The 27,387-nt window shown below is 52.9% G+C and overlaps 2 protein-coding genes across 4 annotated transcripts in view; one reads left to right on the top strand and one right to left on the bottom strand.

Annotated features, from left to right (window-relative positions):
- Nucleotides 1–14,662, top strand: part of ATL1 (atlastin GTPase 1) — a 32,650-nt gene extending 17,988 nt beyond the window's left edge. The window contains exons 7-14 of one of the 2 annotated variants that reach the window (XM_075427240.1): nucleotides 3,009–3,101; nucleotides 3,977–4,115; nucleotides 6,008–6,135; nucleotides 6,814–6,870; nucleotides 8,124–8,195; nucleotides 9,068–9,499; nucleotides 11,203–11,217; nucleotides 13,982–14,662. In XM_075427240.1, coding sequence (XP_075283355.1) covers nucleotides 3,009–3,101; nucleotides 3,977–4,115; nucleotides 6,008–6,135; nucleotides 6,814–6,870; nucleotides 8,124–8,195; nucleotides 9,068–9,499; nucleotides 11,203–11,217; nucleotides 13,982–14,092 — 1,047 coding nt within the window. In that variant the 3' untranslated portion in view covers nucleotides 14,093–14,662. The remainder of the gene's footprint in view (nucleotides 1–3,008; nucleotides 3,102–3,976; nucleotides 4,116–6,007; nucleotides 6,136–6,813; nucleotides 6,871–8,123; nucleotides 8,196–9,067; nucleotides 9,500–11,202; nucleotides 11,218–13,981) is intronic. The other variant, XM_075427241.1, reaches the window with a different exon arrangement.
- Nucleotides 14,663–15,261: 599 nt separating this feature from the next.
- SAV1 (salvador family WW domain containing protein 1) overlaps nucleotides 15,262–27,387 on the bottom strand; it is a 20,859-nt gene continuing 8,733 nt past the window's right edge. Inside the window, exons 3-6 of one of the 2 annotated variants that reach the window (XR_012764619.1) lie at nucleotides 23,551–23,821; nucleotides 22,459–22,602; nucleotides 16,236–16,490; nucleotides 15,262–15,964 (exon numbers count right to left, since the gene is read on the bottom strand). Coding sequence is in view for 1 of the 2 variants with exons in the window: in XM_009932720.2 (XP_009931022.2) it covers nucleotides 16,289–16,490; nucleotides 22,459–22,602; nucleotides 23,551–23,821 (617 nt within the window). In the remaining variant the exon portion in view is untranslated. Of the gene's footprint in view, nucleotides 16,491–22,458; nucleotides 22,603–23,550; nucleotides 23,822–27,387 lie in introns of both variants that reach the window. The other variant, XM_009932720.2, reaches the window with a different exon arrangement.

The following is a 27,387-nucleotide window of genomic DNA, read 5'->3' as shown; positions in this document are numbered from 1 at the left end:
GCTTGCTCTGGACACCAGAGCTGTGAGCAGCTGGGAGGATGGCGGGCTGTGATGGCCCTTTCCAGTGGGAAAGCAAACAAAAAGAGACAAAGCAGAAGGCAGGAGGGCAGAAAGAACCCATGACGTGGCTGTGGCATCTCCCAAAAGCTCTAGTCCTTCAACAGATTGAGTAGTGGTTTCATGTGGCTTTGGTGACAGCTGCCCTGAATGCTGTGGGCCTGGAGGCTGGGAAGGTGGCTGGAGAGGTTTTGAAGATCCTGGGGGTCTGTGGGACCATGTGTGGGGCAGGGAACCGGGCCTAAGGGGGTGGAGGGAGCGATGCCAGGAGGTCCCCACGTGTCCTCACGCGTGGAGCTGCAGGGCTGTTTGCGTGATCGGAGTGGTGAATAGAAGGAAAACACCTTCTGTGGGGCTCTGGCCTTACCCTGTACAAGTCATGCCTTTAACCAGCCGCTCTTTGCCAGTCCCAAGGGCTTGGTCCGACCTCCAGCTGGCATCCACAGCAGGTTAGGTGGTAGCTGGATGGGGATTTGTGAGCTTCCCAAACTGGAAAACAGCGGAGAGCAAAACATGCTGTAAAAATGCAAATAGTAGTTGGGAATGGGTTACAGTTATTTTACTTTTGCCTTCCAACATACAAAGAGAAGTGCCGCCCTCACCACCTTCCTGGAAGGCCTGAGGAGTTTATGGGGTGTCTGTGGTCAGGCAGTGGAAATAGAAGGTTAAAAAATACAACAAATGGACAAACTGAGTTTTCAGGGAGCTTTGAGGGCGTATTGGGTGCTGGCATGGGCAGATGGCTGATAAACGATGTGAAAGTTACCTGTAAAAATCTATGACTTGTAGTAGCAAGAGCTAGGAGAAAATGGTAACGGGGTACAGAAAAAAGCCAGACATTAAATAAATATTCCTGTTCCTTATTTAAAAACTATCAGGATGATGTAGCCAAATATTTCAGTGAAAGTGAAATGCTTCCTCCTCCATCAGTAAAAAGGAGGCCGTAAGGGGAAACTTTTAAATATGCTTAAGTCATTAGGGCTGGATAAGAGGCTCTGATTTTACCTAAGACTGTAACTGCTGTCAAGCCACACGGTTTTGTGGAGAGCAGGTCTTGTCAAACAATCCCACTATCAATTTTTAAAAGACCACGAGTTTGGTTGATACAGGTAACTATCACCATGATACGTTGCCCTCTGTAAGCCTGATCTCCCTACGATGCTGATTAAAAGCAAGCGAACAGCATACCGAGTCAGCATCGTCGGTTTTAATCCATTGTAAATGGATTAAAAACTCATTAATTGGTAGACGGCAGAGCACGCTGAACTAATTTTTCAAGGGAATCATCATCCTTCGGAAGCGTTTCCTTGGGGTTCCCCCCAGGGTCTCTCCAATTCTTCATTAAGTGGGTGGCTGAACGAGGGGCTTCTCCGGTAGCTGCAGGCTTGCAACTGAGACAGCCGTCTTTGCGGAAGAGAGTCTAGAGCCTGAGTGTCTTGGGTGAGGTTCCAGGCCTGTAAGTCAAACGAGCTGAACCTCTTTTGTCCTGAAAACACGCAAATCTGTAAAGGAGGCTTTGGAAAACGGCTCCTGTGGGAAAACGCTGCCGAGCACGGAGCGCAGAGAAAGCGTCGCTAGCGAGGCGGTTGCGTTGAGCCTGCTGGAAGGGAAGGAGTGCTTGGCAGTGGAAAATTAGCATTTTCCATAAGAAAAAAGGAAATAATTCTTGAGTCAAACAGTGCAAGGCATGCATGGTGTGTTTGAGGAAAAGTCCTGAAGATGGACACGTCTCCTAAGCATCCAGTGGTCTTAGAAGGCAGAGTGTGTCCAGGAGCAGCCGGCTGCGTGCAGTTGCTGCGGCTCGTCGTGCGGTTAGGAGTGGCCAGCTCGCTGTGCTCTCTCTTATTTTAATCTTTCCCGATGTTTTATGGAAGAGAAATAAGGAGGGGAAACGTTTTCCCTCCCTCTGCTAAATCTTTGTTCTAAACCTAGACAAGTTTTAGGGAGATTCCCGTGAAATGGCGTCCGCTTGCTGACCTGCTGGTACATGTGCAGGAGGGGAGCCCGGGCACCCCTGCCAGGCTCTCCTGGGCTTCGGCGTTCAGGGCTGCCCCTCCAAACTGTGTCTCCGTGACGCGGGATGTAGGTCGCTTGCAAAGATGAGACACCAGAGACAGGACTTTTTCTGAAAACATTTTTCTTTTTTTAAAGATTAAAAGTTGACCATACTGGTATTTATTTATTTATTGCAGAGGAACTTTGAATGCCTCAATAAAGATTACAAAAGCCAGCGATTTCGTATTCACCCTCGTTATCCCACATCTGCTTCTCATTAAAAGTCTGCCTGGAAGGCTGCCCAGTGGAAAAGGCTGAAAAAACGAGCTTGTAAAATTCCCATAGGATGGAGCTAAATGTGGCTGGAATTAAGGAGCTCGTTGCCTTTTGTCCCTGTTAGCAAAAATCTCTTCTGTTGCAATTTAAATCCTTGACGCTATTCTTCAAACTGGGGAGTCAAACTGCCCCCCAGCACTCCCACACAGCAGCCCTGGCCTCGCTCCCCGCGTCCCCCTCGTAGGACGCAGCCGCACGTGCGGCGAGCCTGCGCGGTCTCAGCGCCTCGCTGGGATGGCTCTGTGGGGGCTGCTGCCAGCCGTGAAGGTGTGAGCTGCTGCTGGAGCCGGGCAGAGACTCGGGGCCAGGTGTTGTTGTGGCGTGAAGGGGGTCAGAGGAGCCGGGGGGGTCCTGCCGTGGGGTCCGATGGCTGAGCGTGGTCGGCTGCTGCGAGCGGTGGCACTGGGGGAGGAGGCCCAGAACACCCTTGTGAAGCCCTTTTCGATAACGTACAGCGGAGTTGCCCATCTCGAGTCCTCTCTCCTGGTCCTGCAACTAGCAGCAAACAACAGAGCGAGGCCCTGGAAAGATGAGGTTTTCCGAGCTGGAGCCGCTGGTGACTCCAGCTCCAGGGCACTGTGTGGCACTGACCCCCTTGTGTTTCTGTCTCTATTTTCTAGTCCCTTATATTCCTCGTCCGTGACTGGAGCTTCCCGTATGAATTTTCCTATGGATCCGACGGTGGTGCAAGGTTCCTGGAGAAGCGGCTGAAGGTGCGTTCTCTCCGACGTGGCTTCATTTAATGAGCAGTGCTAGCCGGGGGGTGATGGAGAGCGAAGAGGCAAACCTGGCTTGTGACCCGGGGAAGATACGCTGCCATCACCTCCGTGGCTGGAGAGTGCGCAGGGCACGAGGGCGAGACCTTGATGTGTGGGTTGGCCAGTGCTGGCGAGCGTAACCCTGGGCAGGGAGCGGGGAGCGGAGCACCGGCACCAGTGAGGGCTCAGCTGCGTGGCCACAGCGCTGGCTGTTGGGTGCAGACTACCGTGTACAGAGGTGCTGGTTCTGGTCACGCTTACCCAGGGCCTTAAAATCACAGAAGAGGCATTTGAGGAGGCTGAATTCCCTCGCCACGTTCAGCGGAGGGCTGAGCCTGCCGGTGCTAGCCTGCTGCCCCAGCCCAGGCTCCCTGGGGCTCTCTCGCTGGGAGAGGCGTTAGAGATGAGAGTCAGCAGATTCCTCAGAGACTGGGAACGTTGTCTTAGTAATAATAGGTAGCTGTACAGTGAAACCGAGGGGCGAGGGCTCTGCTGGGATTAATCAGAAAATGCATGGGTGGTTTGGTAGTGGAGAGACCTAAGGGAAAGGGAGACAAGGAAGGCCCGAGTGGGAAATCCCAGATGTTTGTGTATTCCAGTCATAACACGGACATGCGCATTTTCCAAATGATAATAACATGCCCCGGGGCGTGTGGTCAGAGATATGCTAGTTCCTTGGTTGCTGGAGGAGCCTGGTCTTTGTCCTCAGGCGGCTTGTCCTTCTGGCTTGCTCGTAAGCAGCCGCAGTGCGGAGTGCTGCACTGCTGGCCCAGCCTTAGCGGTGTCCCCATCGGAAGAAAACCCCCTGACCCCAGGCCGGTCTCTCGCAGGTCTCGGGAAATCAGCACGAAGAGCTGCAGAACGTCAGGAAGCACATCCATTCCTGCTTCACCAAGATCTCCTGCTTCCTCTTACCTCACCCGGGCCTGAAAGTCGCCACCAACCCAAACTTCGATGGAAAACTGAAAGGTACGCGGGCAAAGGTCTGGTTTTTAAGCGGATACCTTAGATACCCTGGCAGAGTGACCAGCTGGTTTCTGAAACCTCTGTAAGTATTTTCCATGAAAAAGCTTCTGGGAGAGGAGCTGGATCCTCCTCCCAGTGACGTACACGCGCTCGGCTCGTTCTTCCGAGTCCGGCAGCTGCCTGCTCACTGCCAGATGATTTTAACGTAAGACAGAGGCGGAGGCCGAAAAGGTGTGGGACCTGAGAAGGTCTGAGAGCCGCTGTCAGGAGAGACGGCGGACAGGGAGCCGGGGAAGGGCAGGGCTGAGCTAGGATGTTTAAGAACACGGTCTTAAGCCTGTAATGAGCTAATTACGCCTGGCTTGCGATTAGGCACCGATGCAGAGCGGTGCAGAGCGGTTGCTGCAAGGCAGGCTGGTGCTTGCAGAGGGCGGAAGGCCGGTGACACGTGCTCTCAAGGGAACGTTATTTCACTCTGAAAAGCATTCCAGGGAATATTTAATCTTCCTGACTTATCTGACCGGTGGTTTCCCTAGGGGTCAGGCTTAGTTCAACAGGTGAAGAAAAATAGGGGGAAGGAAAAAAAGCCATGGTGAGGTTCTCCACCCTCAAAGGAGCCACACGCTGTGGATTTTTTTTAAGTTCTTTGTTGTGAACCAACTGCTTACCAGCATCACTGGTTACAGTCTTAGCAGTAGAGAAAGCGGCCCATTAGTCACTTAAAATAAATGAGCAGGCAGAAATATGTTACTTTTTCTCTGGTTTGGTCTGGCTAGCGATCAGCCTCGGTCTTCTGGCGAGCTCTGTGCTAAGCAGGACAGGGAGGCAGCCGGGGGGGAGGCTTGTGGAAACGGAGCTGGTCTCGGGTCATTCCCCCCTGAAATCCAGGTGCGGAGTAGTAGCGAACAAGCGGCGCGTGCAGAACTGGGACGGGAGCTGGCAGCAGCTGCTTGACTCCATTTTCTTGTTCCTTCAGAGCTGTACGCAGCTTGTTGTGCTCTGGTGGAAGAAATGCGGGGCAACTTACCCCTCTCCTTACCTTCCAAATGCCTGGGTTGTTTTTTCTGTCTCCAGCCTCGTACAGTTTAGTTTAAATGGCAATAAATGGATGTCAGATGCTGCGAAGCCATAAGAATGGCTGTTAGGAGATGAGTCTGCCTCTGTTAAGTGACACAAGCAGCCCAAGGACCCCTCAAACAGCACCCTGTGCCAGCTCTGTGCTTGGCAAAGGGGACGGGCTGGTGGGAGCGGAGACTGTGCCCGTTCCTGCACCAAGGGCTGGCTGATGGTGCGAGGTAAAGCCACGGCTACGCGCAGGAGCCCTTTGTGTACCTGTACCGAGCGCCTCATGGTTTGCAAAAGCTTTAAAATGCTTTGCAATGACAATTTCACATGCGGGTTCCCAGAGAACTTAGCACAGAAAATCTTACCCGCTGGCCCAGGAGGTGGCAGGGACGAGAGCCAGAGAGCACGATGGGCGCCACGGAGCAGAGCAGAGGGAAGGCACAGCGCGTGTCCGTGCCCCGTACGCTCAGGACCATGATTTGCAAAGCGTGTAGGCAAGAAGATGCTGCTCTCTGGCTGTCAGCGTTGCGTGCGCATCACCAGCATCACCAGCAAAACCGGGATTTTTCCCCCATGCGGTCACATTTGTGTTGGTGCAAGCGTTTTTGAGACCATGAAGCTGGTTTGTGGATATATGTGCAGCTGTATATTCTGTTGGCGGGTGCAGTAACAACTTAACTGGGGCCACGATCACTTCCGAGCGCTCACGTCCCGGAATTACACGGTGTCTGAGTCCCTGGCGTGACTCTCCTGCTCGCGTGCTGTGAGTGCATGCTGAAGCACAAGCCTGACGTTGGGCTAGTAGTGATCACCTTGGGTTTGGTTTCCAGAAATAGATGATGAGTTCATCAAGAACTTGAAGATTTTGATTCCTTGGCTGCTGAGTCCCGAGAGCTTGGACGTTAAGGAGATCAATGGAAACCACATCACCTGTCGAGGCCTCGTGGAGTATTTTAAGGTATTGGCTTATTTAAGAAAAAGTGGGCTTACTCATCTGTGGCTGTCATTAATGGGGAAAGCAGCAGCAGGCAGGCAAGCAGTCGGTGAGTGGAGGCAGCATTCTTGGTCTGGCCAATAGTCCTGACTCCTTGCTGCAGAAAGCAAACACCTGACGGCCGCGTACTTGACCACGCAGTAAGCCCAAGAAGTGGGCAGGGCTGTTTTCCTCCCCTGGAGAGTTGAGGACCGAGGGGGAGGCAGGCTGAGGGCCGTATTCCCATTGCTTTTGGAAAAAGCTTATTTTTGTTGCCATGACTACTGGGACATTTTAATGCGAGACATCAGTGAGTAATTCTCACCACCTGCTCTCCAGGGCTACCTGACTCTGGCTCCGTCTCCTTCACTGAAGGACGGAGGTAGGGTGCAAATCCGATGGCAGAGACGCTTAGCGTAAGCGGTGGAACGACAGCCTTGGGGGACTGACCCAGGCCACCCGAGGAGACGGCCTGGAGCCGTGCTGTGTAGCGTTTTCTGACACAGCATCCCCTGCTGAAGCCGTCTCGTGCCAGCAGCAGCCTCCTCTCCTGTGCTTTTAACGCCCTGTTACAGCTGTCTCTGGAGCTGGGCGGGGGTGTGTGCGCGTTGCTCGCGAACGCCGCGTTCGATGCGATTTCGTTTGCTGCGCGCTGTGTTGCAGGCCTACATAAAGATCTACCAAGGGGAGGAACTGCCGCACCCAAAGTCGATGCTGCAGGTACGTGAGCTGCGAGGTGGCGGGCGTTCACGCGCTGTCATCGCCCTTGATTTCCAGTGAATTGTCAGAGGTGTCCAGCCAGAGCAGCACGGCGGGTCGTCTTCGGTTTTATTCCAAAATCCTTAGTGTAACAACCCGAGAACTGTGTCCAGTTCTGGGCTCCCCAGTTCAAGAAAGATGAAGAGCTAATGGAGAGAGTCCAGCGGAGGGCTACGAGGATGGTGAGGGGACTGGAGCATCTCCCCTACGAGGAGAGGTTGAGGGAACTGGGCTTGTTCAGCCTGGAGAAGAGAAGGCTGCGAGGGGACCTTAGAAATGCCGACAAATATCTGCAGGGTGGGAGTCAGGAGGATGGGGCCAAGCTCTTTCCAGTGGTGCCCAGTGACAGGACAAGGGGCAACGGGCACAAACTGAGGCACAGGAAGTTCCGTCTGAACACGAGGAAGAACTTCTTCCCTCTGAGGGTGACGGAGCCCTGGAACAGGCTGCCCAGGGAGGCTGTGGAGTCTCCTTCTCTGGAGATATTCCAGACCCGCCTGGACGCGGTGCTGTGCCCCCTGCTCTGGGTGACCCTGCTTGGGCAGGGGGTTGGGCTGGGTGACCCACAGAGGTCCCTGCCAAACCCGAACATTCTGTGGCTCTGTGATTCTGTGATTCTGTGAGAAGCAGCCCTTTTGGAAGGCTTTGGCAGTCAGGACTCTGACACGGCTTAGCAATGGCAGCAGCACGGCCGGACTGCTGGAATTATTCCCCGGCAGGTAAAGGGCATCGTCTCTGGCTGCGGTGGGGCCGCACACGGAGGTGACACGGCCCCCCACGCCGCCGGCGGCTGGGCTGCCGCTCGGCTCTGCGAGCCAGCCGGCTGTGCGGGAGGCTGCAGCTGTAGCTGTTTACATACGACCCAGCCTTTTATCTGTTTCCTTGCCGTTTCCCACAGCCGAAGCCAAAGCTCTCGTTGCTCTGGCTTGGAGGGTAGGGATCCTCTCTTCACGCACGCTGTTTTCTGGGCGCACTGAGGAGACTGGACGTGTAAATATGGGATGATCTCGTCTGGCGTGGGCCAGAGGCTGGAGAGAGGAGGGAGCTGGTTAATTCTGTACGCGTGCACCGGGGTACCGTGCGCGTGTCCTGGCCACGTACACGTGTGGACCGTGAGCACCCAGCCAGCCAGCGCCTGCTGCTCTCTGCAGTTACACTTCTTAAACCCTATCTTTCTGCAACCAAACTTTGTAACTCTTGCGCTCTTCTTGCAGGCCACGGCAGAAGCCAACAATTTAGCAGCGGTTGCCACGGCCAAAGACACCTACAGCAGGAGAATGGAGGAGGTAGGTGGTGCTGAGCAGGTCGTTTCACAGCGCTCGTGTCTCCTGGCTCTCCTGTCCTCGTGGGGAAACCTCCCTGCCTGGGTTCCCGGTAGATAACGTCCTGCGTGGACGTGGCCGGGGCTGGTTACAAGGCTGCACGTTCAGGGTCCCAGAGAGGGTCTCTCCTGCGTTCCTGGTGGAACAGGGGCTCTTGCACAGGCTGGAGGAGAGCAATGCTGGGTCAGGGTCTCAGGGCAGTGTAGGGGAGGGTGACCGGCAAATGGTCACTGGTTCATCCGATGGCACCTTCTTTGCAGACCACATGGCCCCAGCGTGGGTAGACGCAACCCAAAAATGTGATGTAGTGGGGTGGCCATGCAATCTCTGCTATGGCTGGGGCTAATTAGGGAATAAAGTCATTATAGCTGGCTTTCCAGCTGTGCCCTGCTCTGTCAGCCCGCCTCTCAGTTGCTCCCTGCCGTGTCAGCCCACCTCTCAGCTCAGGTGAGGAGATGGTTGTGATGTTTTAAAGGTGAAGCTCAGACCCCAGCCTGTCTCCAGCCACTTCCAGGCCCCCGCTCTGTTCCACAGAGTTTCCAGCCCTGGAAACTGCTGGGGTTCAGGGTGCTGCTGGTCAGTGTAGCTCAGCCGTCGGCGTCGCCCGAGATCCTGCCTTGGGCTGTGAGCGACGCCGCTTCGCAGTGCAGGCACCCGCTGCCCCGTTCTAACCGGCGCCTTGCAGAGCTGTCCCAGATGGACAGCACCGTCTGGAGGTCTTCCCGCAGGATCTGGTGGTCCGTGCCGAACGGAAGCCTGGAGAGGTTTGCATGGTGCAGCACAGGAGCTGCGGGTGCTGAGCTTTCCCGAGTGATCGGACTGTGTTTTCCACGCAGGTCTGTGGTGGGGACAAGCCCTTCCTTGCGCCTAGTGACCTCCAGACCAAACACGCGGAGCTGAAGGAGGAGGCTGTGAAGCTCTTCCGCGGGGTGAAGAAGATGGGCGGGGAGGAGTTCAGCCGCCGCTACCTCCAGCAGCTGGAGACCGAGATAGATGAGCTCTACATCCAGTACATCAAGCACAACGACAGCAAGAACATCTTCCACGCCGCCCGCACCCCCGCCACGCTCTTTGTGGTCATCTTCATCACTTACGTGATTGCTGGCGTGACCGGCTTCGTTGGCTTGGACATCATAGCCAGTCTGTGCAACATGATCATGGGCTTGACACTTATCACACTGTGTACCTGGGCATATATCAGATACTCTGGGGAGTACAGAGAACTGGGTGCAGTAATAGACCAAGTGGCCGCAGCGTTATGGGACCAGGTAGGATAAAGAGCTTTTGATTTTAAACAAACAAAAAAAAACCTCCCCCCCCACCCCTCCCAAGTTCCGAAGCGTTGGGTTCCCCAGGGCTTTCCCTCCCATTTGAAATGGTTTTTGCTTTTAGGGGTGGTAGAGGCTCTGCTGGGCCTGCCCGGGCAGAGCCGGCTGCTGGAGCTGCTCGTGCTGTGGTGGGTGAGACGGGAAGGAAGACCCGTGCCCTGTCCGCTTCGGAGAGCAGGACGACGAGTTTTGATCCATTCCTTAGACCTCCTAGGTGGGGAAAGCAGGGCCAGAGGAAACGCTTTCAGATCAGTTTGTGGAGCTGATTGTGAGAAGGAGACGTCTTGGGGAGCGGGGATGGGCCTGGGCAGGCCTGCGCTGCAGCGGGCAGCATGGGATGGGCTGAAGAGCCCGTGAGGAACGTGAGGAAGAACTTCTTCCCTCTGAGGGTGATGGAGCCCTGGCCCAGGCTGCCCAGGGAGGCTGTGGAGTCTCCTTCTCTGGAGATATTCCAGCCCCGCCTGGACGCGGTGCTGTGCAGCCTGCTCTGGGTGACCCTGCTTGGGCAGGGGGTTGGGCTGGGTGACCCACAGAGGGCCCTGCCAACCCCGAACATCCTGTGATTCTGTGATTCTGAGAGCCGGAGCGGACGGTGAGGCTGGAGCTGCGTGCCGACCCACCCCTTCCCCTCTCGAGCCCGAGCCTCTGGATCCTGCCCTCTGGGAAGGACGAGCCGTGTACATCGGGGCTAGCGATGAGAAACTCACAGCAAGCTGTTTTCTCCTGCCTTTTTTTTCTTCCCTTCTTGTCTTAACCCGTCACCAAAGGCTCGTTTGTGGAGCCCTGACCCGGCGGGCACGGGGCAGCTCGGCCGGGCTCCCAGCGGGGCGGCGTTCCCACGGCCAGCACGGGTGCTCTCCATGTGCCTGTCACAAAGAACAGACCCGTGGTTCTCCCCTGGTTCCGGGCAGGGATCCTGGCTCTGCCCGGGTCTGCCAGAGGCCGAGGCCACGTCTTGGCTCTGCCCGGCTGGGCACCGGGCCCTGCTTTCCTGCCACAGCCACAGCTGGGCTAGGGCGGTTGGTGGCACTTGCTCTTTCTCGATTTCTTGGTCTTGGTCTTGGTTGGACCCCGGGCTGCCTTTAGAGTGAGGTGGCTTGAGAGCGAGCGCGGCCTGGTGCCTGCGAGCGGTGGGCTCACCCCGACTGCCCTGCCCTCAGCGGCCGCAGCACCCACAGCAGGCCCTGCTGCGGGGCTGGCAGTGCCCGCGCCGCGGCCGTTGGCTCGGGGACCCTTCCCGGGTGCCTTCGGGAGACGCTGGTGTCTTCCAGCCCTGTGCAGGAACCGGTGGGAGGTTTAAGCAAGAACAGGACGAAGCCGGAGACGCTGCCCGCTCCCAACCTGCCCAGCTGGGGAAAAATACAGAGGTTACAGTGCCTGCAGCCGCTCCCCGGGGTGGCACAGCTCTCAGCTGCCCGGAAAGTTCTCCCGAGAAGGAGCTGCGCGGCCGGGCGCTGCTGGCCCTGCTGCAGGCACCGGGGCTCGGGCCCTCTGCGACGCACGGGGCTGCTGCCCGGGGTGGGTTCAAAGCTCACCGCGCCGTGGCGGTGGGTCCAGCTGCCGAGGGGTCCTGCGAGATACACAGAGATGCTGGTTTTATTATTTTCTTTCTCCCCCTTTTTCTTCCCAATGCCTCTCCCCAGGGAAGCACCAACGAGGTAAGTGGCTCTCCTCGTCCCCATCTCCCCGGCATGCGATTCCACTCGGGTTCCCCCGGGAAGAGCCCCCAGAGCTCCCGGGGAAGAGCCCCCAGCCCCAGCTGCGTGGGTTGTGCTTGTGGAGCGTGGGGGGCTGTGAGGGCTCTGGCTGCTGCCCGGCAGCCTGGCCCCGCGCCAGAGCAGGCACCGCTGGGTGAGCTCCGGTGTTCCCCGCGAGCCGGGTGCCTGGGGAAGGGGGCGAAACGTGGGCGCTGCACCCAGGCACTGCTGGAGAGGTTTGGGGGGGTGAGGGGTGCGTGTGTGTTTGTTACGGTGGGGATTTTTCATCTCTCTCCCGTCACTGCTGCTTGGGGATTTTCCTGAGGGGGGGTCAAACCCCAACACCAGTTTGTTTCGTAGCACCACCCATGCTCGGCGAAGCCTCGGCACTGCTGGCAGGGTTGTGTTACGGGCTGAAACACCCCATTACCGGGCTGAGGGAGCCCAGCGTGTTCAGGCAAAGCCTGCGGAGCAGCTAATTCAAACACGAAAGGGCTTCCTTGCCAGCCTTACGCTGGTCCTGCGCCGTCGCCCGGTGCCACCCCGGTCTGGCCCAGGGCTGTGACGAAAGACAGCGCTGGCTTTTACCGTGTCACCCAACCCCGGCAGCTCCATCAGTGTCAACACTTTTTTTTCGGCCACCAAGTGGGGAGTTCCTCTTAGAGTCCAAGCAGCTCTTACAAGTCCAAAAGGCCATTAAAATAAAAAAAAGCAGTTAAACATCAACCCCTTCCTTGCCCCAGCAGCCAGCCTGGCCAAAAGCTCTCCGAGCTTGGGGCTGTGCACCAGCAAGAGGCAGGACACGGGCTTTGCTGCCGACGAGTTCTTGAACCAGTCCTGCCGAGTCAAAGCCAGCTCCGTGAGACTGGTTTGACATAAAAAAAAAAAAAGCCTAAAATAGCACAAAATGCAGCGAGGTCGCTTGTGTAGGCTGTGAAGGCAAGAAGGCAACGCAGAGGAGCTGCGTGAAGTCATCTCCGCCAGTCCCCTGCGTTCCCAAACCACCCCAGCAAAGCCCCGGTTCCTGCGGCCGGTTTGGGATGCGGCCGGCATCGCCTGAAGACCCTCCCGGAGCCTTCTCACCCCTCCGCCCTCTTCCTCGCTGCGCCTTCAGCCTCACCTGTTTCAGTCATGAGTGCTCCCTCAGTCAGTGTGCAGATGACACCGAGCTGGGCGGGAGTGTCGATCTGCTTGAGGGTAGGAAAGCTCTGCAGAGGGGTCTGGACAGGCTGGATCGATGGGCCCAGGCCAACTCCATGAGGTTCAACAAGGCCAAGTGCTGGGTCCTGCCCCTGGGTCACAACAACCCCAGGCAACGCTGCAGGCTTGGGGAGCAGTGGCTGGAGAGCTGCCCGGCGGAAAAGGCCCTGGGGGTGCTGGTCGACAGCCGGCTGACCAGGAGCCAGCAGTGTGCCCAGGTGGCCAAGAAGGCCAACGGCATCCTGGCTTGGATCAGGAATGGTGTGGCCAGCAGGAGCAGGGAGGGGAGCGTGCCCCTGGACTCGGCACTGGTGAGGCTGCAGCTTGAGTGCTGTGTTCAGCGTTGGGCCCCTCACTCCAAGAAGGACATTGAGGGGCTGGAGCGTGTCCAGAGAAGGGCAGCGAGGCTGGGGAGGGGTCTGGAGAACAAGTCTGATGAGGAGCGGCTGAGGGAGCTGGGACTGTTCAGTCTGGAGAAGAGGAGGCTGAGGGGAGACCTTCTCGCTCTCTACAGCTCCCTGAAAGAGGTTGGAGTGAGGTGGGGGTTGGTCTCTTCTCCCAGGTAACCAGCGATAGGACGAGAGGCAATGGCCTCAAGTTGCATCAGGGGAGGTTTAGATTGGATATTAGGAACAATTTCTTTACTGAAAGAGCGGTCAGGCGTTGGACCAGGCTGCCCAGGGCAGTGGTGGAGTCCCCATCCCTGGAGGGGTTCAGAAACTGTGTGGATGTGGCACTTGGGGACATGGTTTAGCAGGCACGGTGGGGTTGGGGTGACGGTTGGACTCAATGATCTCAGAGGTCTTTCCCAACCTTAATGATTCCGTGATTCTGTGATTCAACGCCCCTGAGCAAGGAACCTGGCGCCCTGGGAGCTGCCGGTCCTCTGCCTCGGCCACCCCTCCTGAGCTGAGCTAAGCCTGGCTCGCCAGCAGCCGTTGGGTCCCCAGCAGGGTGTAAAGCCCAGCATGGGGTGGGGGACAGGGTGCTCCCGCCTGTGGCCACCCCTCGGGCTCGGAGCCGCGCCTCGGCCCCGTGGCGGCTCTGACCTTCGTTCTGGAGGAGACGCAGCCCACGTCCACCCTGATCTCAGCCCGCGGTGTCTGTCGGACAGAACGCACCCGGGTGCAAATGGAAAATGGTAAAATTAGAAGGAAAATAATCTGCAGAAAAATAATCTAGAAAACCAGGTGCCCGTTACGCAGCGAAGCGCTCTGACGCAGCGCGCGTAAAGCCGAACGCTGAGGCTGCAGAAACTGAAGCTCCGCGAGCAAAACCCGCAGAGCAGACCCAGCCCCTGCGAGTCCCTCACTCCCAGCGCGGGGTTGACGGCGCTGCCAGGGAGCTCCTCCGCGCGCCGAGCCGTCCGACAGCGTGGCGACCGACGCAGCGCGGTGCTTCTCCCCGCGGCACCCCGCCACGAGCCGCAGCTGGCGCGTGAAACCGACCGCACGGCGCTGATGCCGCCGCTGCGGGAAGGCGAGCGCGGTGCCGTGACCGTCCGTCTTCCCCTCTCTTTCCGCAGGCTTTGTACAAGCTGTACAGCGCGGCGGCCACGCACCGACACCTCTACCACCACGCCTTCCCCGCGCCGCGCGCCGAGCCCGCCGAGGCCTCCGAGCGGAAGAAGGTGTGAGGCGGGAGCGTCCCGGCGCCGCGCCCGTCCCGAGCTGCCGCGGCGGAGCGGGGAGAGCGGGCAGCGGGTCCCGTCTGCGGCGGGTCGGTGCGGGACGGGAAGATGTCGGCATGCGTTTTCGTTTCGTTGACACGTACGTATCGGTACTGCCGCCAGTACAAAGTGCTTTTGATTTGTACGAGCCAGCCCACTTCCCGGCTGATTGCCGAAGCCTTATTTTCTCCTTCTTAGTTATGAAGTCACTGAAGAAAGCATCATTTATGTGATCTGCGACTAAAAAAATCTTCCAGACCTTAGCGTTGTTCAAAAGCCAACTTCTTTTCGGATACTTGAACAAGTTATAACACGTAACCAAGTTCTTTCTTCAATTAACTATTTAATTACATAATTAAAAAATGTATTAACTTGCTTTATGGGAGGCTGTAAGGGCACTTCTACGGTATGTGAGCGGTCCTGTACGGAAAGCGTATTTTCTGTTCGTGACTGATGCACAAGGTATCACTTTGTATATGTGCTGGAGGAAGTTTCACTGTATTTCTGTATATATATATTCATTATAGTGCGTGGAAAGTGTGTTCCGCAGTTCTTTTATCGTCAGAACTATTAAAGGCTGCTCTCAGCTCCAAAGAAGTCGGCTGCACGCGACGCCGTTCGTGACCGACGAGGCGAGAGCTGCTCCGCTCGGGGGTTCTGCCTGCGCCGTTTCCTTCTGACCCTCGGAACCGGCGCTTGAGAGTCTGAAACTCCTCGGGGCTGGCTGCGGCCCAGGCGTGGCTCTGTCCCTGCCAGGGCTCAGCCAGGTGTTACCCGTCTCTGGCAAAATGAAATCTCAGTTTAAATAAAGCCTCAGGCGAAATAAAAGTCTCCAGCGTTAAGAGCGGAGGAGAAGCTGCCTCAGGGAAGCAAGGGGAGCTGGCACCGGGCTGTCACCGTGCCCGGGGCGTGGGCGCGGGTGGGTTTCAGGGGGGCTCGGTGCCAGTGGGCGGGCGGCAGCAGCCTCCTCGCGCAGCTCCCGTCACTAAACCTGCGCTGCGGAGCTCGGGAGCCGCACTTTGGTCTTCAGAGACCCCGAGCTACCTGCACCGCTCCCCCTCAGATCCTTTTATTGCTTCTAAGAATGTTTTATTTCATATTCTAAAAGGAAAAAAAATCAGTTGGACAACCCTGCGTTCATTAAACAAAATGACTTTTATTGAAGGAACAGGATTTACAAGAAATGTATTTGATTTTTTTGCCTGCAACAGTGTTTATTGCACTAAAAAGAATCCATAAATAACATTTCAGGACAATCAATGAACCAAATGAAAATACCGGAGAGGGTAATTAAAAAAATTTCCCCAAGTAAGGAAGCTTTACTACAAGCCCAGAGCTTGTCAGAATAAAAAGGAGCAGTTGTCGTCACATCCCTGATTCCCGCCGCGGCGTGGGGCAGCTGGCTGGCAAGCGGGGCAGACCTTCCCCCGGGACCAGGGCACGGCCCGTGAAATGCAGATTACCTGGGGCTGAGAAACCCGTGGGAAGTCTGCCGAGAGATCCTGCCCTTCGAGAAGGCACGAGGATTTCCCCTCCGACTCGCTTCTGCGGAAGCCAGTAGTAAATCTAACGTAGTAATGCACTGAACGACGTAAAAAAATAAGGCAGCTCGGACCTGGCTTCCACGAAGCCGCTGGCTGAGGCTCCTGGCTGGGTACAGCACTGGCTGCTCCGGAGCGGGAGCGGCGTCAGCGCTGCGTACGTTAAAGCTGAAAACAGGGAGCAGACCCCCTCCCACGGGAGGGGTGCGGACTCCCCGGGGAAAGACACGGAAACGCTCCCCTCGGACGTTACCGCTGCTTCCAATCCAGGACGTTTCACGTAGTTGCATCTATTGCCCTTTAAAAAAAAATACAGCGTCAGCTTCTCGGTAATGCAGCCGACTGCTCGGAGAGAAGAGCGCGGAGTCGGGGCTCCGCTGAAACCCCGCGCCGGTTTTCGGAACCACTAGTTCTTGTACGGAAAAAAAGGTTAACAAAGGCTTTTTTTATAAACAATACATAATACATGTAGAAAAATATCAAAGAGGATAATAACAAAGGTGCAACGTCAACAAAAATAAGCTGCCTTTTCGACAAAAGCACTTTTTCATAGTTTGAAGTGTGAAAACCTTTTAAAGCTCTCGGCGTCCTTGGAAAAGTCTCGTTTCCAGGAGCTGGTGGCTCAGAAGTTCTTGCCGTGCTGCTGGGCGTACCACTGCTGCCTCTGCTTGCGGTGCTCCAGCTCGGTGAGGAGGGCCTGCCGGTACGCCTCGTACAGCTTGACGATCCGCTCCAGCTCCTTCATGAAGAGCAGCTTCAGCATCCCCTGGTAGGTGTCCAGGTCGGCCAGCTGGAAGAGCTCCCACTTCAGAATGTGGTCGTACCTGGCCGGGGAGAGCAGACAGTCACAGAATCACAGAATCCCAGCATGGCAGGGGTTGGCAGGGACCTCTGTGGGTCACCCAGCCCAACCCCCCTGCCCAAGCAGGGTCACCCAGAGCAGGCTGCACAGCACCGCGTCCAGGCGGGGCTGGAATATCTCCAGAGAAGGAGACTCCACAGCCTCCCTGGGCAGCCTGGGCCAGGGCTCCGTCACCCTCAGAGGGAAGAAGTTCTTCCTCATCTTCAGCTGGAGCTTCCTGTGCTTCAGTTTGTGCCCATTGCCCCTTGTCCTGTCGCTGGGCACCACTGGAAAGAGTCTGGCCCCACCCTCCTGACCCCCACCCTGCGGATATTTAGAGGCATTTCTAAGGTCCCCTCTCAGCCTTCTCTTCTCCAGGCTGAACAAGCCCAGCTCCCTCAGCCTTTCCTCGCAGGAGAGATGCTCCAGTACCCTCCTCATCCTCGTAGCCCTCCGCTGGACTCTCTCCAGTAGCTCCTCATCTTTCTTGAACTGGGGAGCCCAGAACTGGACAGAGTACTCCAGGTGGGGCCCCACCAGGGCAGTGTGGAGGAAGCAGAGGCAGTCACCCACGCGCTGCTGCACGGCGGCAAAGGCGTTCTACGAGCCGGCCTCGCCGCCGGCAGCCTGCAGCAGCGCGTTGTACGTGAGGAAGCGGGGCGATGAACGCCAGCAGGCAGGGAGCCGCGGCTCCGGGAAACACGGCTGACAGCTGAGCTGCGGAGTCGCTCGCCGCGTGCCACGATCAACTCCAGAAATGCTAAAGGTCCCATGAACCCTGAAACCAACGCCGGAAAAATGCAGCTTGGAAGCATGAAAGCAGCAACTCCGCTCACTACGAGCCTCGAAGATTCAGCAGCAAAACATCTTTTAAACCTGGAGTCACTCGGAACAGGAATGATTTCAGCGCCGTGCCCTGACGCTCCCCAGCAGGCAGAACACGGCAAGCCTTCCCTCAGACACACCTTTGGTTCCAAGGCGTTCCTGTCCCGGCCGTAACGAGCACTGGTGGACATCACCCCGCTCTTCGTTAATTAGCAGCAATAATCCGAGCCCGTGGGTCTCAAACCACGGGCCATGAAGCCCCCGGGACCGCGGAAGCGGGGTATTGGACCTCATCAGCGAGGACTGAGGGAGGGGGGAACCCAATTAGGCCATAATTAGTGGCCACTCACAGGGACAAGCACCAATGGCTAAAAACCCTCCATGACCTTACCCCCACCCTGGGGAAACGGGGTGCTGTAGCCCCGGGGAGGGCCCCTGGAGCACCCTGTGCCACCCGAACCCCGCCTTTAGGAGAATCTGACCGAGCTCCCCACGCGAGCTGGCAATGGGCTCAGGCGTGAAGTCCACCAGTTACTCTCTCCTATTTCTTCCCACTTCCACCAGTTAGGAGGAGCTGCTGGTCACGAACTGCCCAACGGCCCCTGTGACGATCGCAGGCCCCGGCACGCCTCCCACAACCCAACCGGCACCGCGAGGCCCGCGAGGGAGCTCGGCAGCCCAGTTCCACCGCGGGGGTTTGCTCACCGTTAGCCAGCGACTCGCCTCCGTGCCACAAACTCCTCCAAGCGAGCGCTGGCGATCTCTTACACCGCACACACGGTTCAATGCTTCAACATCTCCCAGATTCAACATCTGCAATATTTACCTTTATAGATAAGCTGTCCAAACTACTCAAGAAAGCGAGCGTTTCTTCACTGCTTTCTTTTAACGGACCTCTTTTTGTGCCAGGAGCAGGGGCGGGTTTCCAAGACCCTGACAGAAAAGCAGTATTTCTACCACAGCTTTTCAACAAAATCATGGTAATTCTACAGAGATTGGATTAAAGGTGTCCAGCTCGTGGACAGAGGTCCAGGGCTACCCCCCGGTCCGTGGGGAACGGCTGCAGGACGGTGCCGAGCAGGAGATGCCAGCACTCAGGATGTTCCTTGAGGAGCTGGTGACTGAAGTAACTCGGGAACATCACCCCAGAAGGCGCAGGGTGCTGATGCCGCCCCTGGAACGGGGACCTGCGCAGCACGGGGCGTCCCGGCCAGCGCCGGGAACAGGACAAGCTGCAGGACTTCCTACGCAAGGTGAGGAACACGCAGTTCCCCGACCCGCTTTTCATCTTCATTTCGTTTGATCCGAGCCCCGCTCTGCAACAGACATTTTGATGCTGCTTGATTTTTGATAAAAGAGGGCCTTGATGTGGTCACGCCACCACCGCAACACCCCTCACCTCCTGCCTTCTCCCAGTGCTTCCCAACACACACAGCTCCTTTGCTACCTGATCTTCTTCGCTTGGAAACAGGCAGCTGGCTACTGCCGTTATGAAAAGAATAGAAGAAACTTGTGGAATTCACGGAGTTATTTGATCCAGCTGAATTACATGAGACAACATACTCACCTGAGTGGAGACTGAAGCCAAAGTATCAGTAAATTTATGCAAATAAGCTGCTTTACCTACTGAAAGGACGCATTCAGAAGGCTGTATGCATCAGAGAAGCACCAAGACACGACCACCAAAGCTGCTTGTGAGGCATTTAAAGAACTTCAACCACCACAGCTTCTATAAACTTCCTAAATAACAGCTTCTATACTAAAGTCATCCCAAGTCTTGAACAGGGCTGCACTGCTAAAAAATAAATTTAAAAAAAAAAATCCCTTTTCCCCAAAAGCGAGAAAAGCCGAACTGCAGCCGTCCGTCGGGACAGAGACCAAACCCCGAGGCGAGGCAGGCTGCAAGCCGCCGCCCTGGAAGGTTTGCCCAGCACCACCATCTTCGTGAGCGCTTGCTGACGGAGCATCGGGGAACAGCACCTTCCCATCTCTGCTCCTGTCCCACTCCTCACGCACCGAACTCGACCGCAGCGGGATCTGCCCCGGCCTGAGGCATCCTTCCACACGTTCGGGGCCCACGGCGCTTATTAAAACACGCTCCGCCGCGAGGCTGAGTCTCCATGGAAGGGCTGTTTCTTGTTAAGGTGGCAACACAAGCAAGGAAAGAAAGCAAAGCTCCAGCACGCGCAGGAATGTGTGTGCCTGCCGCTTTTTTTTTTTTTTAAAGCATCACCACAGATTTCTAAAACCTCGGCGGTTTCTTTAGCTCTTGGAAGCTGTCACCGCTGAGAGCTTCACAAGAAAACCAGCACGTCAGGATTGCTTTCCAGCGCGAGAGCTTCGTCTTCCAAGAGAAGTGCTGAATGGAGGAAGGAGTCTAATTAAAAATTACGCCAGCAGCAGCACCTTAACGGCAACGGGCTCATTCAAATCCAAAGCAGATGACAGGTCTGGGAACGCTCCCCACAGAGCCGCCGTGAGGAACAGGGCACGGAGCACCAGCACCTGACCCAGACTACCCAGGCAGTTCTTAAACGCTGACCTGCCCCCAGCATTTCCAGCCTGCTGGAAGAAGGAAGCCCTGGGTTCAGATCCTTGCTCCAGCAGCCGCGCGGGAAGAATCTGAACCGGGATCTCTCATACGAGGAAGGCACTTTGGGTTCTCCTCACCCTCACCGTCCCAGCCCGCAGGCTGCCTGCGGCCGGAGCACCTACCAGGCTGGGCGAGCCGCCCTGGCGGGTTGGGAAACATCCCACTTTAGAGCCTGGCAAAGGGTTAAAGGCAAGGCAGGAGTCTTGATGCCCCCGCGCCAAGATTCTGATAGCTGCGCTTCTGCTCTCACAACAAACCTGGAGGGAGGCCAGGAGCGAGGGGAAAAGGACGCTTCAGGGTATGAAGAATAGCTTGATAGTGGAAATGGCGACCTCGAGTTCTGACTAGTCATCAAAGCCTCTTCGCTCTGTAGTGAGCCAAATATCTTCTGTTTTTATGTGAACAGTTGGACCATTTTTCACCGAAACAGGGAGGCATTATGGCTAACACCTACTGAACTCTCCATAAGACTTGTCCAGTGGCCAGAATTCTTACCCTTCAGAGAAGCTTGTTGAAACAAAAGCTAACATTGTCTATTTGTGCTATCATTATCTACTTTTCTCGACAAAAATGAGTGGCCTTTAAGGCAGCTAAATCCAGCTACAGCCAGGTGTAAGTAACAAATCACAACAAAATATACCGCAACGTTGCGGTGCAAAACTGTACTGCTCATCAGCAGATTGTGACAGTGAATTCCAAACAGCAGACCGCAGAAGGTATTCCTCCACTCCTGCGATGAAGGTGCTTTGCCCACTGAACACGAGGAAGAACTTCTTCCCTCTGAGGGTGACGGAGCCCTGGCCCAGGCTGCCCAGGGAGGCTGTGGAGTCTCCTTCTCTGGAGATATTCCAGCCCCGCCTGGACGCGGTGCTGTGCAGCCTGCTCTGGGTGACCCTGCTTGGGCAGGGGGTTGGGTTGGGTGACCCAGAGGTCCCTGCTGACCCCTGCCATGCTGGGATGCTGTGATAGGCATCCCGTTCTCACAGCCAGCTTCTGGACAGTGCTGCTGCAGAACTGACAAGCGTTACTGGCTGCTTTGCTCAGGCTTTAAGCCAGTTGCTTTGGCAACAGAGAAGTAGTTCACTATTAACATTACAGTGAAAATACATAAGTGATGTTGATTTTAATAACTATAAAAATTATTTACTGACGGTTCCTTAAGAAGTTCTCAAGATGAGGTGACGCTAAGCCAGCTTCTACCACTCCTCCTCACTTTTCCAATATAATATTAGCATAAACCAGAACTTATTTCCTCACAGAAGTGTTTGAGAATTACGACAATATTCCTATTAGCACCAGCACCGCTTTAACACAAGGCTAAAAGGATACTGGAAAATACATGATTTTTGATTCCTCTCCACAGTGTAAATTCTACTCAAACAGCCTGAATGAATTAAATGTTTTGGCATTTTTTTTTTAAACTTGTCTCAGCCTACTAGATACAAACAAATTCCTGATAATCTTTAATTGTTTAAATTGTCTTGTTTCTGAAGTTTCAAGAGAAGTACCAACAAGAGCCCATACAACACAGGCTGAAATACTTAAAGCTACATTCTCTGTGCCAAAAGACCTAAAACAAAGAAATGCAGCTGGAGCCAAAGCCAAAAAGTATTTCTAGGAAACAAGTCCTGCCATAGGTTACAGGAACTTAGCACGTCCCTGGTGTGTAAGTGTACTGGTGGATTTTAGGCCAATTTAGATCTTTATGGGCTGCTGGCAAACCCAGTAGCCACAAGAAGTAATAAAACCCATTCAAATTATAGTTACTAGAAGCAGCCAAAAAAGAGGATTTTTTAGCTGAAAGTCACTGAACATCACACACAGACTGAATTTGGAACTACAGAGACTGACCTGCTCATTGCTGTAAAGCTTAGTTTCTCCATATTTGCCTTATGAAAAAGTACAGGATTTCATAATTATTAAAACATACCTGGATTTTTTTAACTGCTTTTCTATTTATTGTTACTCTTCTGCAGAGCTGTACCCATTAGAAAATATAACTCGTTTCATTACGCTGACTCAAAGCTTTTCTTGGAGGAGACTCCCTGTTCCTCCAGCATTGTTTCTTTCTTTGAAAAAATGACTTTTTACTACCACTTAGTTTTTAATAAGAGTTCTTGAACAGAAATACAGATTTCAGTCTGTATTCAAAATTCTCAATTGTGAAGAAGAATTTTAAAAAGGAGTAAGATGTACATTCAGAAGCTACCACCCTAAAAATATGTCACATATTTTATCAGCCACGTGGTACCGTTCTCACAAACGCCTAAAAGTGAAGCACACCCTCAACTCTCTAATGTATCATCCTGCAAGTGAGGTGAACTGCAAGAAGTGCTGTGATCCTTTTAAGTGATGCCTAATACAAAGCAAAATAACGCGACGAACATCTGGTAAACTTCCTCACCCGCTGTCACCAACAGCTCTTACGCAATTAAGAAACAGACACCAGCTAGAGTTCTACTTTCAATCACTCAAATTAATTTGTTTTCCTTCTAAACTATGCATGCATAGGGTGAAAAAAAAGCCAACTCACTTCACAGGAGCCCTGGCGTAGACCTGCAGCCAGTCGGGAATCTCCGCGGTGTGGTAGGGGTTTGCAGGGACGAGCAGAGGCTGGCTTCTCTCAGCTTGCTGCGGCTGGTACGTCACCGGGGGCGGCTGGTCGTAACGGGGAACGCTGTGCAACGGGAGACAGACAGAGCCCGTAACCTCCAAGCGGGAACTCGGACATACTGGTATCATTAAATTGTTGATGTTAATACACAAATTAACACATGCAAAGGCTGGTGATGCAACCACATAGGGAGTGTTGCCTCAGCAGGCCTACGCTGAGAGCAACTTTCCGTTGCTATTTTTGTGCTGCACTCCCATCACAACTGCAAGCGTTGCTGCTATCTGTCAGCACGCTGTAAAATTCACCTTAGACCCACTCCCCTAGTGCCTGCTACCTGGATACTACAGCAGAACAAAAAATGCTACCTGCCCTTAAGAGATTAAAAAGGCAAGTATTGATTCAGGCAAATAATCCACCATTTAATATGTCAGAATCGGGCAGCAGCTGATAAAGAGTTATTCCATTTATAGCCAGGGACATCCTCACATGTTTATCTTTTGTGTCACATGTTAAAAAGCATTCTCTTCCTGGGTAACAGCAAAACAGACAGTATCAGAAATTAACTGGTAGATTTGGTGTACACTAACTTTATTTTACCTTTGGATTATGAACAGCTAGAATACTCATTTTTGTTCTAGACAAGACTTAATTCATTTTTCAGCTGATCGGTGCTATTTGTTCAGTCTCCTGGAACACCAGATCGAGTTTCTTTTCAGTCTACAACTCAGTTCTGTTCTCAGCAGCTTCACTGTTTTACCGACAGTGGAAGAGAATAGCTGCTTTGTTTTAGTGAGTTAGGAGCAATATCCTGTTTCTAAACTTAAGACAGTAACAGACGAGACAAAAACCTAACAATTACAACTTCTTCTAAAATTCCTAGTCAAGAACAAGTAAAGCTGACTTCTAAAAATAAGAAGTGTTTGGCACGTTATATACGAGACAAAAACAGTTCCACCTTCTTAACTGGATTAAGAAAAAAAACAGTCGCAGAAGAGAACGCGGATGTCTTACCTGGGAGCACAAGGATGTTTATACTGAGCTCTTTTATTGATGTGATCTACATAATACACTCCAAATTCTGCTGACTCGACTCTCTCCCACCCCGGAGGCAGCCCCTCACGCTCGAGTGGGTGGCTCCAGTGAGTTGTATTCGTGTTATGATCTATATAGTATTTCCTTCCTCTAATAGTCCAGTCCACTGACCAGCCAGGAGGAAGAGGTAAATCTTCCGAACTATGATTTGTTAAGTTCCCTAGAGATGTAGCAGCAACTCTACCGATGCCTAAAAAAAGAGAAAGCAACGTTTAGCTGAACTGGTTAATGCCCCAACTCAACAACATGCATGAAGTCAGCTTCCCCCTCTCCCCGAGGCACTCTCAGAACTTCGGGCAATACCATGGTGGTTATGGTGCGTGCACTTCTACGTTAGCAAAAAAGCACGGCCAAGTCAGAAGAGCTATTGCCTTTAAGTCTCACTTGTTTCACTCTCCGCCAACTCCACCAGCTTCAGAGACAGTTAAAGCATCCTTGCTTTTTCAGTTAGACATGCATCAGCATACACAGCAGGGATGAAGCTGTTACTGGCTCGATTTGCTGAGCAGAGAGGCCTGCTGTAAGATTACAAGTATTCAAGCTTTACACAAACAACAATTTCTGTCAATATGGTATTACAGCTGCATCAAAACCATTTACCTATGAAGAAACACACAGCTATTTCTTTTTCTAGTTACAACCAGGAATTACAACCACCTAAGAAAAATCACTGAATACCAAAGCTGTTCGTATGAACCAGTCAAGAACAGTAACAGGCAAACCAGAGGGGAGGAATCAGTAAGGTTAGCATGACACCACACTGACCATCATCATTGAAGTGCTTGCAACCACCGCCAAAAAGCGTCGTCCGTAACAAAAGAAAACAGAAAAGCTGGCCACAGACAGCACCCTGCGCAAGCCCTTTGCTGAACACAGTCCTCCTGTGCATGCTGAAGTTGATGCTGCCACATCGTATTCGCTAGAACTACCCACGCTTGCTAGCCTAGCGTTAGACTAGCTGGGTTATGGGCACCGCCGGGTGGGACAGCCAGGCCTTCGAACTCTATCCAGACAAGGTTTCAGGACCTTTTGTTGAGATCAAGTCGCAAAATCTCCTGCTCTCTCCTGTACACCTGCTTCTCTGCATCCTGTGCTGCTCTCAAACTGAGCACCGACGCTTCACGCTAAAGAGGCAGGTGAAAAAAGTAATTTCCAGCTTTTCTGGGTGATGTGGGCTGCACTAGGAGCAGGGCTTCTCCAGCGAGAGAACCAAAGCCTACGTGAGGTGTACCTGGGGTAGGAGAGCTGACAGGAATCAGCCGTTGATTAAATTCTCCCCTCTGCTCTAGAAACACAGCACATGTAAGACTTCTCACTAAGTAGCTGATTTAAGATACTGTTCACTGGCATTTCAAATACATGACGTGTCGTAACATACACCCAGATTTTACATTATAAAAATGAGCGTGCTAGATGCCGAGAGATGTACTGAAGAAACATCATTCCAACTTCATCTTCTCCTTCCCTCTACATACTATGGATACTTAGGAAACTAGGTGAAGTAAAAGCCATAGTACTTAAAAAAAAAACTTTAAAAAAAAGCCACACAACCCACCAAACAAAACCCAAAAAATCCCAACCACAAGAACCAAACATCATGATCAAGAATCTTGCAGGTGTCTTTCTCTTCCTTGGAAGCCTATCACCTACTGGACGAGCTGGCCCAATTTCAACTCTCTTTTTTTAAAATCCTTTTAAGTAGTTACCTTCAATTACCACAGTTCTATAGTTAAAACAGCCTCTGGCTTTAAAGAAATTCCAACTATCTTTTCATCCCACAATCAGCTGCATCTATTCAGTCACAGAGCACGTGTGTGTTACTATTGCCCACAGCCAGAAGGAGTAGGGGAGCTACTTTTTCCACTTTATTCGGTCAGAAAGCGACTCCATCACAAGCACCATGTTTATTGACTCGGGAATACACCCCTTTCAGTCGGTTTTCCAGAAAAAAATGTTTTTGTGTGATTATTTTTTGAGAGAGCAGAAGGGAAGGGCACAGTCTAGCTCATCTAAAGCACAGTATTAAAAAGAGGTTTCAGGTGTGGTCATTGACTGAAAAAACACAACAGTAGCACTGAAGTAGCAGCAAAACCATTCTATTTCTCAGGCTCCAAAGTAACTGAATAAATAAAAAAATAAACTACAAAAATCTCACAAACTTCCTCCCGAGTACTGGTCTTTAAAGCATTTGTGCTCATCTACAAACCTTTCTCCAGCCTTGTCATGTTCAGAACTATCTGGCCTCCCAGTATTTCCTCTTGTTCTAGCGCTTACCTACTTGTTAGCTTTAGAAGGAAAGCTGACGGCTGTGTTCACGCCATCCCTCCCCTCTCCCACCAGGATTAAGCAACCTAGACCTTTACTTCCAGTGAGTAGCAACATCCTGGAGGCTTCCTGACCTTTAGCAGTACTAGGGCAGGGAAACTATTTCAGACCCTAGCTACAGTTATGTCACTGGTTTTGTTTTCATTCCAATGACAAAATACAAACTTTTAGGCTTTTGAAAATACTGCACTCTGGATAAACAAATTCAGTATTTTCTCCAATTAATCAGATTGCTCTGTTGTAATTTCATGTACTTTGAAACAGTGACTATTCAATCACCACTACCAGAAGATCTGAACACACAAACTTGACTGGGGGAACAGAACTTTCACAAAGGCATAAACATATTTTTCTCTTTACTGTTAAAACCAGCACATGTCTGTATTTTTGTTACAGTTCTTCCTCCTTAAATTCCAGTGCGATTCCAGCAGCAAATACATATATATTTACTCCTTGGTGTAAAGGTTAATCCTTTCTAACATTTGGATGCTGTTATTAAGCGCTGCTCAAGTCGACCCCTGCACCAGAAGTTCTCCTGACACAACGCCTGTATGTCTTCATGGAAAAGCCTGAGCAGACTGGGAGATGGACTCCGGTAGCGAGGAAAACCAAAACCTGATTGCACAGAGCAATCGTGCAGAAAGCAGGCCAAAAAGCAACGCCGCACCCAGTGCAAAGGCAACACTGGCAGTTCTGTGTTTGCACAACCATTTAATTCTACCTACATGGTTTCTCCCAATGCCAGCTTCTTTTTTTTCATTTCCAAGATGCAATTAAAAATCATACCAGACCACAAATACACTATACATTCCTTTTGCCATTTTGACTTCAGATGTGAAGAAGCAGAGCCATACTGCTAAGATAAAGCTTACATAGCTGTACCAGTTACGAGTTTCGAACAGTGCTCCAAACCTCTACAACTAGCAAGCCTCAATTATGAAATTAAAGGCCAGATTTATAAACCGATGGTTGCAAATACTTCAGGTTGTAGACTATCATGTATAGTCTTATTGTGCATTTTGCCCCTTAGAATCACAGATCATATTGAAATCTTCTGTGTGCTGGAAGTTTTAATATGTCAGGTAATGTTCAGAGCATCTTACAACCATCAACCCACTATGGCATTTAAATCTGCAATTAGTGCAATTTAGACATTTGTCTGTGTAACTGCAGTTACTAGAAATCAAAAGAAATTGCGTATTGGTTTTCCTCACAAAACTCGGCAGAAGCTTCCTTCAAGGGAGAGTGGATACACGCGTAAGAGGAATAGCTCTTGCTATGGTTTTGAACAATAAGAGAAGATGAAAATGGACTTTCATATACAGATATACACACCTACAAGCATAAGACCAAGCAACACTTGGAAGAGTAAATTCCTATGTGATCTTTTCCAAAGTATAAACCAAAGAAGAAAGTTCCAAGGCAGCCTAA

The sequence above is a fragment of the Opisthocomus hoazin genome, chromosome 7 (genome assembly GCF_030867145.1).
Source record: "Opisthocomus hoazin isolate bOpiHoa1 chromosome 7, bOpiHoa1.hap1, whole genome shotgun sequence".
Lineage (NCBI taxonomy): Eukaryota > Metazoa > Chordata > Aves > Opisthocomiformes > Opisthocomidae > Opisthocomus > Opisthocomus hoazin.
The sequence above is the reverse complement of the archived record's forward strand: the minus strand, read 5'-3'. Positions and strand labels throughout refer to the sequence as shown.